This window comes from Juglans regia, chromosome 7 (genome assembly GCF_001411555.2).
Source record: "Juglans regia cultivar Chandler chromosome 7, Walnut 2.0, whole genome shotgun sequence".
In the NCBI taxonomy this organism is placed as follows: domain Eukaryota; kingdom Viridiplantae; phylum Streptophyta; class Magnoliopsida; order Fagales; family Juglandaceae; genus Juglans; species Juglans regia.
The window spans coordinates 10,347,845-10,363,556 of NC_049907.1; the positions used below are offsets into that span (position 1 = coordinate 10,347,845).

General features: G+C 37.2%; 2 protein-coding genes across 4 annotated transcripts; one reads left to right on the top strand and one right to left on the bottom strand.

The window, feature by feature from the left end:
- Positions 1-654: 654 nt before the first annotated feature.
- On the top strand, positions 655-6,224 carry LOC108996459 (phospholipase A1 PLIP1, chloroplastic-like). Of its 2 annotated transcripts, XM_018972372.2 has the most exons (6): positions 655-935; positions 3,309-4,141; positions 4,276-4,797; positions 4,905-4,964; positions 5,052-5,468; positions 5,611-6,224. In XM_018972372.2, the coding sequence occupies exons 2-6, from the start codon at positions 3,341-3,343 to the stop codon at positions 6,028-6,030; spliced, it is 2,220 nt and encodes a 739-aa protein (XP_018827917.1). In that variant the 5' UTR covers positions 655-935; positions 3,309-3,340; the 3' UTR covers positions 6,031-6,224. The 2 variants fall into 2 exon arrangements, with proteins under 2 accessions (XP_018827917.1, XP_018827918.1); XM_018972373.2 differs by lacking the exon at positions 655-935 and having other exon boundaries at positions 3,228-4,141.
- Positions 6,187-12,214, bottom strand: LOC108996460 (zinc finger CCCH domain-containing protein 1-like). 2 transcript variants are annotated; one of them, XM_035691823.1, is made up of 6 exons: positions 11,850-12,214; positions 11,614-11,688; positions 10,309-10,421; positions 10,005-10,073; positions 9,034-9,869; positions 6,187-6,621 (listed from the first exon to the last, which is right to left on the bottom strand). In XM_035691823.1, the coding sequence occupies exons 4-6, from the start codon at positions 10,039-10,041 to the stop codon at positions 6,517-6,519; spliced, it is 978 nt and encodes a 325-aa protein (XP_035547716.1). In that variant the 5' UTR covers positions 10,042-10,073; positions 10,309-10,421; positions 11,614-11,688; positions 11,850-12,214; the 3' UTR covers positions 6,187-6,516. The 2 variants fall into 2 exon arrangements, with proteins under 2 accessions (XP_035547716.1, XP_018827922.1); XM_018972377.2 differs by lacking the exon at positions 10,309-10,421 and having other exon boundaries at positions 11,850-12,166.
- Positions 12,215-15,712: the final 3,498 nt, after the last annotated feature.

Sequence of the window (15,712 nt, forward strand, 5' to 3'; positions counted from 1 at the left end):
CCTCACAAATTAATATAAGGAACTTGAAAGAAAACTCGATCTATTCCTTCGAAATCGATTAATATTAAGATGAAGAAACATTCTATGTTTAGATGCAACATCGATCTACAAAAGACAAATTACACACTAATGTGTCATTACGTCATCTATTAATTGATAATTATTTCAGTTTATTAGTAAGTATGCTTAGTATTTTTGAACACTTTGTGACCTCTCGAGCACGAGCTCCCAACGTGACATTGAGAAATGAAAGTGAAACGTCAGTGTGTAAAGTCTATCTAGGCATATTTCTAAGATAAATTATACTTATTACTTAGCATCTCATTTCACAACCAAATTTTCTAAGAATCGATGATTTTTTTTTTCTTTTTTAAATTCTATAATTTCTTTAAATGGAAAGCCAAAACTTTCATTTAAGAAAACTGGAGATGTTAAAAAAACTTTAATTTGGTTGTCAAACGAGATGATTAATCTCCAAATAGTTCAATCACAGGGGTATCTCCGTCCAAAAAAAATCATCAGTGCAGGATGGAAATCCTCAATCCTCCACGTCCACGTGAACAGATTCTAGCGCTCTTTCTCTGCGATCCTTTGATCGATTCCACCTCTGCGTGTGCATTTCTATATATATAGACTTCGTAAGAGCCAGATCTCATTCACTCTCTCTCTCTCTCTCTCTCACTTTCAGAAAGAGAGAGAAGCGACTGCTCTGATACATCATAGCTAAACAACGATATATAGTTCAGAAAATCTTGTCTGAGATTCATGTTTGTATTTGATTGTATCTGATCGAATGCTCTGAATCCCGCAGTTTTTCGTTTTTGGTGGCCAAACACAGCCTCCATGGTTGGAGATCGCAGCAGGCAACCTGCATTATTATTCCCCCATTTTTGGCCTGGTTCTTTCGTCTGAGAATTAATGTTCAGGAACTGCAGGTAGGGTTAATTTACATTCTCTCTCTCTCTCTCTCTCTCTCTCTCTCTCTCTCTCTCTCTCACACACACACATTTTGTATAATAAGTCCGATAATTGCATTGGCCGCCTGTGGAGGACATAGATATGTTATGAAAGAATTCAATCGACTCCGATCGAGTACGGTTCTCTGTGATTCAACGTGCGTCTATCCGTTGAATCCATTTTCATAAAGATTTGGAATTTTAACCAGAGCAGTACTCTTCTTTTCTCCTTTATGTATATGTTCTTTCAAGCTTTCTTCGATGGACGAGTACACAACTTTTACACGGAAATGACTTTTTCCAATTATAACTTTTGTTTTTTTTGTTTTTAAAAAAAATATTTACAATTATAAATTATACAACTATCACGTAATTAATTTTAAAAAAATTAATAAAATATAAAATACATATAAAAAAAATTAATTTTTTAATAATAAATTCCGATCATTTTTTTTCCAAAACGATTGCCAGTTGAATGTAAAATTACTATTTTTTTTAAACAATCTTTTGATCTGGAGTTTATTCATCTTCTTTTATATTATTTGTGAAATATTTTAAATAATTTTTTTTATTAAGCAGTTTTTTAGAAACAATTATATAAGAAAATTGACAAATTTAGGTGATAAGCTATCTCAAGCTATATAATATGCCAATGCCTAAAGAATTTTTTTTAATTGAACAAAGTATTTTTCTGGATTAAAAGTCGTTTAAAATTTATATAATTATTCCTATTTTTTCATAGGAAAAAATGAATTTTGAAAAAAAAAATCTAATTTTCAGGTAATTATAAATGGCCGTAAAAGCCATGGGATTACGTACATGATTATAATCTGAGTACTCCACATGGCACACATGCAAGTGGGTCAAAATTTTAGTGGATCCCAACCATAACTGCATGTTAAACCCCTGATAATGATGATATCATTCTTCCTCGTTCTTTATTTCTTGTTTTTGTCTCATCAAATTAAATAAGATGGCATCAGCTTACTTTGCATTGGAATCTACCTTTTCAAGTTTTTTTTTTTTTTTGGTTTGTTGGTTGGTTGGTTTACCACAATGTCGGTTCTAAGCAAAGACCTGATCAATATTGAATTCTCGACACTTCCGATGTACGTACGCACGCGTGGCAATGAATATTACTTATTCCAAGCTAACAAACAGTTCGTGTCCGTAAATTTTAAGGAAAAAATTATGCCAATGGATTTACCTAATTAACAGGCTAAGAATTCGAGGGTTTGATGCTTTCTTGACTGATATTGTGCGCGTTTTGGATTTTATCTGTTGGTTAAAATACTCTTGAAAATTAGTAACGGAGAAATTAATAGAGAGCATGGAACTCAAAACTCTTTGCAAAACTCGTTCATGAATTTTGCTTCACCGTATTTTAAAATCTCTTCCTAGGACGTGTAAGTCACGCAGTATTCTATTTAAAAAATAAAAATATTTTAGTCATAAAAAGTAAATCCAGAAACTGATATAGATTGATATGATACGTTAAATTATAAAATTACTTTTATTATAAAATAAATCTAACAGATTTCATGAAACTACATCAGGTTTGTTTTGTATAATCTCTTTGTATCTGCAACAGTTCTCAATGTACGATATTTACATTCTTAAAACTGTATCTAATATTACTTAACGAAAAAAAAAAAAAAAAAACCCGTTATGTTTAAATAGATTAACAGATCGTGGCACTTCGATCTTCTGATGTTTGGCTGAATTACAACCTAGGAAGTATATATGTAAGATTATGGTGAGCTGCATGCATGCATGTTGCATTGGGGTCGAATAATAACACGGCAAAAGATCATTTTGAGGAGGAAGTAGCTGAAATGAATAGTAATATTGAATTTAACGACGATGATATCCATGATACATGGCATGTGCTGTTCAGTATTGGCATAAAAGTTGCATTCATTGGGACGTCAAAATTAAAAGTACGTACGTAGTAGTAGTAGGTATATAACTGACATACATGTGGAGAAATAAATTTTTTGTAAATTTTTCTTTTAAGTACAAATAGTATTTTTCTAAATTAAGATTAAAGAATTATGCAGCTAGCTAGGAGTTTGTAGTTGCATTAATCACTTTCATCTGTGTCCACCTTGTAATTATAATGTACAGAGTCCAACTTTGTTGGTAAACTGACTTGTTGCAAATTTTGACATTTAATGTTCTCATTCATGTTTCTCTCGTTGTTATCAAGGGATGCGTAGTTCCCTATACTGTCCTTATAAGGACCATCGCCTTAAGTCCCATCTGCTTTCAAGAACACCACCAAAAATAAATGAAAAAAATCCGAAGGATTTTTGAGTTCTCTGCTGAACTCCTCCCCCTTTGTGGCTGCAGGATCGTTTGCAATATTATTCTGAAAGAGTTTGATGACATTAATTCAGTCCATCCGGCCAAGTGGTAAAGATCAAAGCTTCTGCACCAGCAAGAATTCTGCTACCATTAATCTGCAGAAAGATATATATTCAATTCTACAAGCCATGGCATGCACCTCATTGACTATTCCAACGTCTCCAAGGGTTGCTGCAGCCTCGGAAGACATGTTCTTCAAAGAGCACATGAGGGGCCTTCGCCGCTCACGCTCTAGCAAGGACCTTCGCAATGGAGCCTGCATCCGAAGATCCTACTCTGATAACCACTTTTTTCACTCCAACAATCGCATCCAAGCCACTGCTACACAACCAAAACTCAAGAGCAGTCGTTCTATGGGAATTTTCCCATTATTTCAATTGCCTAGTACCATCTTCCCAAGCTCCGTTCGATCATTTTTGTTTGATCCGGAGACAAGTAAGGACATGAATGTAGTGGAAAAGGATATGAATATAATGGAGGACTCAGTGGAGTGTGGTGAAGGAGAGGCCGGGATAAAGAGATCGAATTGGATGGAGAGGTTACTGGAAATAAGAAGTCATTGGAGAAATCGGCAGCATAATGAGGGTGAGGATGAAGATGTGACTGGTGAAGAGTGTGACATTGGTGAGTGTGATTGTGGCGGAGATGAAGGCGGTTGTGCCGTCGATTATAGTTCAGAAGACGAAGGCCGAGGAGGAGTCAGATATAATCGTGAATCATTCTCGAGACTTCTGGCTCGAGTGCCATGGTCTGATACAAAGCTGTTTTCTCAGTTTGCGTTTTTGTGCAACATGGCTTATGTGATACCAGAGATCAAGGTACCTTATTCTGCTTCTTTCAGATGGGGTTTCTTCAATTTTTGTTAATTGCTTCGATTGTTTTTCATATATATATATATATAGTCAAGTATGGTTCGTATAAAGAAATAACTTGATCCCACTGATCTATGCAGGCAAAAGATCTGAGAAAATATTATGGCCTGCATTTCGTCACATCTTCATTGGAGAAGAAAGCAGAGGCAGCCGCAATTAAAGCAAAACTTGATGAGGATTCCTCTGCCATACCCCAAGCTGCCTCAGAAGCAGCAAGTGAATTCAGTTCTGAGAAAGATGTGGCCTCTGAGAAGAAGTGTCCTATCCACCGATCTGTTGCTTATGAGATTGCGGCATCAGCCGCTTCTTATGTCCAATCTCGTACAAAGAGTCTTTTGTCCCTTGGTTCTGAATCACAGGAGGAGGGTGATGACGAGGAGTCAACCAGAGGCCAGCCACAAGAGGACGGAGAAATTTCACCCCGATTATATAAGCCAGAAATGGCTGCTTGCATGGCTGCTTCAACAATGACAGCAGTGGTTGCAGCTGGAGAGAGGGAAAAACAGGAGGCAGCAAAGGATCTTCAGTCACTCCATTCATCACCTTGTGAATGGTTTATTTGTGATGATTTAAGCACGTACACTCGCTGCTTTGTGATTCAGGTAATTCCTTCTTCAGCCATTCATCACAGAAGAACAATAGGCCATTGATTTTCTATTTTTATAACTACTGAATCCGACAATGAAGACTTTTTTCTTGTGAATTGCAGGGATCAGACTCCTTGGCTTCTTGGCAGGCAAACCTTTTCTTTGAACCAACCAAATTTGAGGTAACAATCTCCTCCACTCAGTTTATTAATTCGTGTACCATACATACAATGAGACACAACTGTGAATACCTGTACTGGCGGATACAGGGTACAGATGTGCTTGTTCATAGAGGAATTTATGAAGCTGCAAAGGGAATATATGAGCAATTCATGCCAGAAATAGTTGAGCACTTGAACAAATATGGGGAACGTGCAAAACTTCAATTTACTGGTCACTCTCTTGGGGGTAGTCTCTCTCTTTTGGTCAACTTGATGCTACTGACCAGGAAGGTTGTCAAGCCCTCCACTCTCCGACCAGTGGTCACTTTCGGCTCACCGTTTGTGTTCTGTGGAGGCGAAAACATACTTGATGAGCTGGGTTTGGATGAGAGCCACATTCACTGTGTGATGATGCACAGAGATATTGTTCCTAGAGCCTTTTCCTGCAACTACCCTAACCATGTTGCCACAGTCCTGAAGCGTTTAAATGGCGCCTTTCGCTCGCATTCTTGTTTGATAAAAAATGTAAGCATCATCTTGATCATTCTCTATCATCTTTCCAGTTCAAATTCAAAATTAATAATCTTGGAATTGTTTAAATGTTGAATTTGGAGCTTTGAATTTTTGGTTTTCTCACTGACATTTTCCCTATTCCATGTTTATGCAGAAACTATTGTACTCTCCTCTGGGCAAACTATTCATTCTGCAACCTGATGAGAAGTCATCTCCTCCTCACCCTTTACTCCCTCCAGGTAGTGCTCTATATGCCTTGGACAAGAATCAATGTGGATACTCTACAAATGCCCTTGCAGCCTTCCTAAATAGTCCCCACCCCCTAGAGACACTAAGCGATCCCACCGCCTACGGCTCAGACGGTACGATCCTCAGAGACCATGACTCGAGCAACTACCTGAAGGCTGTGAACGGGGTTTTAAGGCAACGTACAAAGATGGATGTTCGGAGAGTAATAGAACAGAAGAACCTACCGTGGCCGCTTTTGACTTCACCATCTCCACACACGTGGAATCACGACAGTGAATTGAACAACAGCAGTTTAGCAACCAAGGAGATAATGACTGGAGTTTGATAAACACATTCACAGGGATGCCAACCCTTGTAAATAAACCAAGCAAATCAGCAAATTGAATTGAGGAGTTTTACATGTTCTAATCGGTTTTGCATACATGTGTTCCTTGTAAATAGATAACATCCTACTCTAATTTCTGTATGTGTTACTCATCTGTTTCATGTAAATGGCCAAATATATTACTTTTCAATGTAGCTTGTGTTGCTCAACATCGACAAACATTTACCAAAAACATTTGATATTTCTGAGAGAAACGTATCTGGGTATTACATGCTCACTCAAAGCTCCGTCATAACTTAGGCCAAAAGAAAAAAAGGCGAAGGGAAATAATCAGTTGATTGAGAATTTGTGATAGGGTATGGAACATTGATGGGAAAAAACAAAAAGAGACCGATGAATGAACTTTCTCTCTCAACACTAACCAACAAACAAAGAAAAAGCTCATTTCAACAAGGTTACAAAGCAAGGATCACCATTGAGCAACCCTCATTTACTCTCTGCAGCCATCCTCTTGCGAATTTCGAGAGCTGTATTGAAAATCCCAAGCGTTGGCTTGTTGCAGACAAAGCATTTCTTGTTCTTCGCATGATGCTGAATATGAAAAGAACAAAATTTCAATTACACTACTGAATGAAGGAGAGAAGGGCAACTATGTAATCACAGGGACATATTTTAAAACGGTACTCTGTGATGCTCAAGCACAGAACCAAGGCAAAAAAGAAAAACACCAAAATGATGATATATCATTAAGAGAGTTATTACAACAATGCAGTTTTACTCAAAGGTTCAGTATCAGCAGTTGCCTAATCAATTTTGCTAGAGCTTCATAATAAAAGATTTTATGGCATCAGTTTAGCTGTTGATCCTGGGATTCTAAGCCCAAAAAAGATTTGTTGAACCCAACAAACACTTAGATCACATGCCTGAAGTTGCAGACTTGACATTCTGCAGAACAAGGCTAGTCTAAACTTCACAAGCAATTGGCTCAGAATTGAAACCCCAAAGAAACTAACAAAACCCAAATTACACCCTCCAATAAAAACTATCAATTACAGAAGACACCTGTTTTTAAGTAATGCAATGAGAAATAAGTTGAAAAATCCAAAGCATAGAGTTATTCAGACAAACTTGACAACTATTATGTGTCTGATAAAAAAGAAACCCTAAGGCCATCTTTAAACCCACTTCTAGACGAGAAACGCTTCAAAACGGAGACACCTAAAATGTGGTTTTATCGGAAGCCAATAGAGAGATAACACGTAAGCCTTCCTCAATTGTTCATGTGGGGACGCATACAGGGTCATCCTCCGGAACGACTCTCCTTCCCGATTGAGTTTCTCTTTCTCTCTTCTTCCAAATCGATTTCCTCTCTCTCCTTCGGTAATTCCTCCCAAACGACTCTCCCTCTCTCACCTTCGTGCTACTCTCCCTCTCTCTCCATCCTTTGCGATGCCGAGGTTGCTCTCATCATCTTCTCCAATAGAGGAAAGTTGTACGAGCTTTGCAGCAGTTCAAGGTATTCACCAAAACAACAAAACCACTTTTGCACCCTCCAAACCACAAAAGGCAATGTAAAACCATCAAAACTTCTTCCTTCTATTTTTATTATTCTATTTTCTAAGTCATATTTCTTTAATTTAGATCTCCAAGTTGATTTTTTGAAAGAGAAAAAAAAGGTGATTTTTTTTTGTGCTATAGTTTTTTGCCGTTTTAGTGAATTTCTCGACATTTTTAGCAGGTTGAGTTGCTTCGGTGTTTGTATTCCTATTAGATCTGCAACTGGAAACCCATAAAAAGAAGAACACTATTGGATTGACTCCATTTCGTGTTATCTTTGCTTTATCTTTGGGTTTTCAAAGTCTCTGCCTTCCATTTTTCTTTTGATCTTTCCCTTCTTTCGCTCCCACTTGTAAAACCTGCATTTTTCCTTTTGTGTTTTTCGTTTTGTTGAAGAAATCTGAGAAACATCCAATCTTAGTTTACTGTTTGGTATACACTGCTTTAAGTTTCTTTACAAGAAGTCGGAAGATGTGATTCAAGTTTCAAGTGTCTCAGAAAAAGATTGATCAAACTTAAAGTGTTTTTTCCCCTTCAGCGGCTTTAAGACTTTTCGTAAATTTTTTTCGTTCCTTTTCTACTCGTTTTTCTCCGAGAACCAAACAGAGAGAAGCTAAAATCTAGAATAGATCTTTTCTATTTCCGTTTCGCAATTTCTTAACCACATCCAAGTTATTAATAAACCATTTGTATGCCCTTTATTTACAGAACCGCTCTCTCTCTCTCTCTCTCTCTCTCTCTGTGGATTCTCCATGTCAGGTGTTTTCTTGATCAGTACTCAGGTCATGAGAGGGAGCAGAGGTTTTCTCTTTCGACAGAGAGAGTGAGAGAGCAGAGAGAATCGAGAGGTAGAGGACGCAGATCTCCTGTTTACGCAGAGTGTAATTTGGTCATGTGCTCGCTTACGTGTCAGCTTTATACTGGTTTCCGATATTCTCACTTTATAGGAGTCTCCGTTCAGAAGTTATTCTCCTTCTAGACCTATGCAAAATAGGTCTAACTGAAACCCAACATAAAACTTTAATAACAAATCATGAAACCCTAAATTTATCCTCAAACTTAACCAGCTCAACTTTTGTGTGTGAATGAAACCCTTCTAATCAGCATTTTGCTGTGAAATTCACTCATTGAACTTGATTGCATCATTAATCTACATCATTCCTCAAATGGCAACTCTACTCATCTACAAGTTTAGTGGTGTACATAAGCATGCATGTGTGTGTTGGGGGACAGAAGCGGTAATAGAACTTCTTCACAATCCTATATTGTGTCATGTTTCATAAACCACAATTTTGTATGGTAAGATTCTTCTTAAATTTGGAAGGTTGCCTAGCTTTTTGTTAATGATTCAATGTTTTTTCTTCTTTTAAGGAATAAAGCCATCTTAAATCCACAAACAGTAAACCAATTATGCTCCAGAACCATAGATTGGTATAGATGAGGTACCTTTAATGCACAATGCTCACAGAAATAGTGCTTGCACTTGGTAACAACAGGATCAACAAAAGGCTGCCTACAAATGAAACATGCAAACGGCAAAGAATCATCATCATCTTCCTCACCAGGATCTGCACCCCCATCATCCACGTCATCTACTCCCAAAGCTAGATTTCTCTTCCTTGCTTTCTCTGCTTCCTCCCAATCCTTCTCCAACTGCCATCCAGACTTGTAATCCCCTCGATCATGCATAAACTTACATGAATCTCCATACCCACAGTAACCAGTCTCTTTGTAATCCTTACATATGTCCGGCTGATAATCAAATCTTGCTGAAACTCTTATGTGAGCAGAAGCCCTCAAAGGCCCATGTGCCCCACCTGCTTTCTCGCTGGCAACTGTTTGCTCTCTTCGGAACCCAGCCTTATAATCAGTATACCCATGGATCCCTTTATAAAGCTTTTCATCCCCAGAGCTCTTTCCTTTCCGCTTCAAACCCTCATCTGCTTGCTTAAGAGCTTTCTCACGCAATGCACGAGCATCTCTTGAGAACTCAGTCTCAGTTTCTAGCGTCGCTGTTGCTCTGCTATCATGTTCAACTTGAATTTCCTTTGAAGACTCAAACTGAAAAATTGGTGTCTCAGATTCCTTTTTTGCTTCAGCAGACGTTGATGTATTGTGCTTAGAGGATCCAGTAGAGAAGTACAGCTTACTCTCGGGCTTTAAGGTTTTCTTCTTGTTCTGTAAGAATGAGGTTTCCATTTTTGAATCCTCCTCTTCATCTTCAACAACTGTTCGCTTTCTGATGTTTTTGTTCCGTGATGGCTTCCTGAAGAAGTTGCAGACTGAAAATACAAAGGATTGGAAAAATTGCTGGAATAAAAATAGCCAATAGCCGCAAAAACAAAAGAGGAACAAGAAGATCCAATTCCTGAGGATGCAAACAAAGAGAAGAAACCACAAAAGAAAAGGACCTATACCGTGTTCAGGCTGTTGATTTTCACCCGGATCCGCCATATGAATAAAAGAAAAGGCAAAGATACGAAGTCCTGAAAAAGTGATCATGCACAATGTTATTCCCAAAATTAGTAATCCCTTCGAGAAAAAAATAACGCATGTATGTACAAAAGATCAGCAGATACTGCAAAACTGGCATCTACATAAAAGACCATAACCAACCAACAAAATATCCATCACATGCAGGTCTAAAACTTAATATTGAAGAAAGATTTTTCAACACACACAAGCATAATAACATAAAATCAGGCTGTATTTTCTTTTCACATTGTGAACAGCAACGCCGCAGCATGTATTTCAAGGATTTTGTGGGATTGGCAGAGTGTTTCATAGAAGTCAGATTCTTCTACTACCTCTTGGCATAAAGAGTGAAATAGACTCTGCAGAAGACATGAAAACCCAACGAATCAAAAGCAATCAATGACCGAAACTTAGCATTCTCATCAAATAACTTGTTCACTAATATCAAACAAAGCCCACAACAATTCATCAAAACCAAGATTCATATGAATACCATGTCATCTTTCGCCCCTAATGAAGATCTCCATGATTGGACACAACCACCCCTTAAAAACACTTTGCATCCCTTAAGTTTGTCATGGGTTGCCATACCCAAGTACGTAGAACTCTAAATTGGTATTTTTTTAATGTTGACACATGGCTGCTACGAGATTCTTAGTGTTGTCATTCCCGTGTACTTGGGCTCTTCCCTAATGATCAATAAAATCTTGTTTACCTATAAAAAAAAAGATCTTTAGGTGCTGATTGTTTTTATTCAATTAATCACCCGTTATGGAAGGCAGGTAGAAAAGATGTTCCAAATTGACTTCCATTAGGTCTTGCGTTCCATAGGAAAAGTATCTTAAACTGATTGTAAACCAGAGTTTTAGGACTAGAAGCCCTAAAAGCAGTGATCAAATATCTTCAGTTATGTTGGCCTCAAACTTTGGCATCAAACTCAGAATGAAAATCTATTTCAGAAACATCTTGCAGGCAACAATAATTGCAGGCAATTCAGTTTCTGATATTAAAGGAACCGAGTCAAAAACTTCTAGTATACAAGCCAAAAAACAGTTTAGACTGTGCTCAGTACATAGAGCAGAAATGAGTAAATACCAAAATCTATTTAAGTCAGTAGATTTTATTACACATCTCACAGATTACGTTCATCTAATCAACACAGCATATTCCACAATCATAGTTTATACTCCTAGATAAATTTTTATTTGCCATACGGAGAACACAAATTGACCTAAAAAAGAAAAAAAAAATTGTTTATGTTTCATGCATACCCACAGATAATTAGAGGGAGAAAATTCAGAAATCTAATCATCAAAGCAACTAGATCCAACCCAAAATTCGTAGTCAGAAACTTCAAAAGAATGAACAAAGAAAGAAGGCTAGTCAAAGACCCATAGATCCATACCAACCAAAGTTCTAACACGGCAAATCCAATCAGAACGCAAAATTAGAATAACTAAAAAAAGAACAAAAAAACCACCAAATATGCCAAAAAAATTTATTTCTTCCTTGAGTTGCTGAAAATAAGGAATCAGAGGAAGAGAACAATACCGATTGAACCAGAAATTTCCAGGCATCAACGAGACCCTTCTTGAGCCAAACCGATAGAGAGGAAATCGCACAATCCTGGGACAAGGAAAAAAGTAAGGAAACGGAAGAAAAACATAGCGGGGCGTGGTGCGGCTGGTTGCACAGCCATACATACGCACACAGACACTTGGTCCTCGGTGCGGCGATGCACACACAGAGGGGTGGGAGACAGAGCGAGAGAGAGAGAGATAGAGCACCTGGGCTCTCAACGATGAAGGACTCCGAGCGTGAGAGAGTTAGTCTTCGTCGGTTCAGGCCGTGCGAGACAGGGAGATAGCGGGAGCTTGCTTCCGGCCGGAAGAACCGAGCGAGAGAGGCAGAGAGGAGCAGAGCTTGCTTGAAGGTGGAGGGACAGCGTGAGCGACGACGTTGATCTTCGGCAGTGTTGCAGGGACAGCGAGAGAGCGTTAAGGAGAAAGCAAAGCTATAGAGAGAAGGGTCCGGGCACGTGTGATTTTTTTTTTTTTTACAGAGAACAACTTTTAGAGCGTAGGGCTGTCAGGTTGAGAACTAGAGATTTTCATAAGGGCTTTAACTAAATTCGTGGCCCATAATACTGAATAAGAGCAATCTGGTTTGAATACGCAATCGTTTTGAAAGTATTTTAAATAACATGGAGTTCATATATTCACAATACAATGTTTGACCAAATTCATAAATAATTCGAATAGTAGTTCACACCTTTTGGTTTCCTAAGATTATAGTTCGTTCAAACAGCTTTAATAATATAAACCCAACAAGTAATTCGAGCAATATAAACCCAAAGTTGTAACTTGTACACACCATCCTTCATATTTGTTTGTAAGGAAAATGCTAGTGGAGTCCCTCAAAATTATTACTCAGAGTTTCTACTCAATCTCTTTTTATTTTTATTTTTTATTTTTTACTTAATGATTCAAGAAATGACTATTAATAAAATTGTGTATTTTTTATTATTTTCTTAATGATTAAAGAGGTTAAAAAAATATTAAAAAAAATGAAAGAAAAAATAAATAAATTCGCACTCTTGTTTGTACTTATATATATATATATATATATATATATATTAAGAGTATGTCTATGTACCGTCCCGAATGGGGACTCCCCTTGCAGTCCTGCATACGTGTCTCTTGTATGAATGACCATACTGCACCTGATTCCATCTTCTGTCAAAATAGCAAGAAATGGGTAGTATCTGAAATCTAAAAAATTTCCATCCTCTCTTCAATTTGTGTCCGACAAAGTCACAGTGGTCATGTCCTCCACCATTGTCGGCCTCATCCACCACCGTCAACCATCGACCACCGATCCATTGGTGTGTTCGTCTTGAGTTTGACCACTAATCCATCTACTTCAAGCTCCGTCCGCCGGCATCGACTTGATCTTCTCATCCACCACCGTCGATCGTCAATCGTCGACCACCTAAGGAATCGTTACTCTCACCTTCTAATTTCAGCTCCCAATCGCTGCATTTTGCACTCTCTTTTCTATTTGTATAGTGTTTTTTTGGCTCTATGTCAATATGCAGCAGCTATAATTTTCTTTATAATTTGTATATTTCCTGTTGTGCTTATTTTTCTTAATTTCCTCTTATGCTTAAATATATCAAGATGGTTCACTGGTCCATTCTTGATGTTAGTTTTGTACTCTAAATAGATATTCTTGGTGTACAACTCGATGGGAAAATTGGAAGAAAGCACATTTGTAAGACCTACCAACATTGCTCCAAGACCTACCAACATTGATGTAATGCCTGCCCACACTGATGCAATGCCGGCGAACATTGCTACATTCAATCAGGTATTATTATCTTATTCGAAAGCCATGTTATTGGTTTGATTTATAATTTTGTTATAAATCATTAGTCAGTATTATTTCAGGAAATATCAAGGCTATTATATCTAGATTGGTCAACGTATAGCTATATGTATAGTACCATGGAACTATACCACCTGCATATTTTCCACTTTTTGCATCGTGTCCAAATGCCAACCTTTTTATATGGAGAAATCTCATTTTCAAAGTAGTTATGTTCCAAGGGATTTGTCGAGGGTATATTTATGATTTGATATTGTAAATTGCAGGAACTGACAGGAACTTACAAGAGTCTCGTTTGCGCCACAAATCTCATGTCCTTTTGGACCTCCAATTCCCTATTCGGGATATTCAAATAATCTTAAGGAGGTGACAGAGGCCGATTATTCAAGAGAGAAACATGTAGATGAGGCCAATACAACTACTTCAATTATACATTTGGGGAATACTGGAAGTACCCATATTAGAGCCAACGCCGAGAAATGATGATGATGGGATTTTAGAGCCAACGTCAAGGATTTTTTTTTTAAAACTGAGCATGAACTCATTGACTACTATAATCAATATGGAAAACAGACTGGATTTGATGTAGTGACACAAATAAGTAAAATGAAAGATGATGGGATGTTAGATATGTAACACTTGGTTGTGCTTGTGATGGTAAGGTAGAGAACCGTACTACCAACAATTCTAAACCAAGTTTGACAACAAAGAGATTAATACAATCTTGGTTGGTGATGTCTTGCACATAACTATTGTTTAGAATGCACACAACCATGGACTAAGTCTATGAAAGGCAACATTCTTTATACATAATCGAGCTATTGATGATTTCGTAAAAGGACAACTAGATTAACAACAAGGGAGGCATATCTATAACTCAAAGTTTTAACTCATTGGTTGTCGAGACCGATAGATTCGAGAATCTTCCATTTATTGAAAAAGATGCACATAATTATATTGATAAGACCCGAAACCCTAGACTGGGCAAAGGGGGTGTTGATGCACTTCGTGGATATTTTGAGAGAATCTAGGATAAGAATGATGGGTTTTACTCGTTTGTGGATTTGGATGACGATGGAATATAACATTGTGCTTTTTTAGGTTGAAGCACGTAGTAGAGCACTGTATGGGTATTTTGATAATGTTGTGACATTTGATATAACACACTTAACAATTTGATATGGCATGTCATTCACCCCTTTTATCAATATTAACCATCATGGTCAATCAATACTTTTGAGAGTATGTTTGACATAAAGTGAAAATACTAAAACATTTATCTGGTTATTTGAAACTGTTGAAATGCATGGATGGGAGAGTTTCAAAAGCTATCATCACTGATCACAACAAGGCCATGAAAAATGTTATCGTAATAGTTTTTCAAAATATCTGGCACATAAACTGTTTGTGCCATATAATGCGAAAACTACTAGAGAAGTTGGGTTCACATTTTGAATACAATTATGGTTTGAAGTGTGTATTGCACAAATGTGTTAATGATTGTTAGATTTCTGACGACTTTGAGAAATCTTGGGAGGTGCTTCTTAATACTTACAATTTGCACAAGCATGTATGGCTTCGAAGTCTGTATAGTGAGTAAATGTATTGGATTCATATATATCTAAAAGACACATTTTGGGCTACAACGAGCACAACTCAAATGAGTAAGAGCATGAATGTATTTTTTTTGAAGGATTTGTATATTCAAAGACCACGTTAAAAGAATGTTTTTATCAATTTAACAATGCATTTAGGAAGAAAGTAGAGAATGAGATGACAACGGATTTTCACTCATATAACTACACAATCTCATGTATATCTCATTTACCCGTGGAAAAGAAATTTCAAGAAGTGTACACTAATTCAAAGTTTAAGAAAGTACAACTTGAAGTAATAGAGATTATCTATTCTCATTGTGTTCTCAACAAAACTGAAGGGGTGATTTCAAGATATCAAGTTAATGACCAGAGACAAGTTAAAGACTGTATCCAACGAGTTACTTATCAAGCATACTTCAATGAAGATGAATGCATGTGCGAACTATTTGAGATAAGAGGAATTATATGTAGGTACATTCTTACAATTTTTTTCTGTAAGAGATGTTCGATCGTTGTCGAAAACATACATTATGGACAGGTGGAAGAAGGACATTAAACGTAGATATACTCTCATTCGAAAAGTTACAATGACTTGAGTGGTAAACCAGTTGCTGGTAAGTACTCTAGTTTGATAAAGATATGCTACGAAATGGCCACAAATGCAG

Bases quoted from the DNA above. Each gene is read 5' to 3' on its own strand.
- LOC108996459 (XM_018972372.2), top strand. From the start codon at position 3,341: ATGACATTAATTCAGTCCATCCGGCCAAGTGGTAAAGATCAAAGCTTC. The intron at 4,142-4,275 runs GTACCTTATTCT...TGATCTATGCAG, and splicing joins ATGTGATACCAGAGATCAAG to GCAAAAGATCTGAGAAAATA. The intron at 4,965-5,051 runs GTAACAATCTCC...TGGCGGATACAG, and splicing joins TTGAACCAACCAAATTTGAG to GGTACAGATGTGCTTGTTCA.
- LOC108996460 (XM_035691823.1), bottom strand. From the start codon at position 10,041: ATGGCGGATCCGGGTGAAAATCAACAGCCTGAACACG. The intron at 9,870-10,004 runs GTATAGGTCCTT...TTGTATTTTCAG, and splicing joins AAATCAACAGCCTGAACACG to TCTGCAACTTCTTCAGGAAG. The intron at 6,622-9,033 runs GTACCTCATCTA...TTTCATATTCAG, and splicing joins GTGAGCATTGTGCATTAAAG to CATCATGCGAAGAACAAGAA.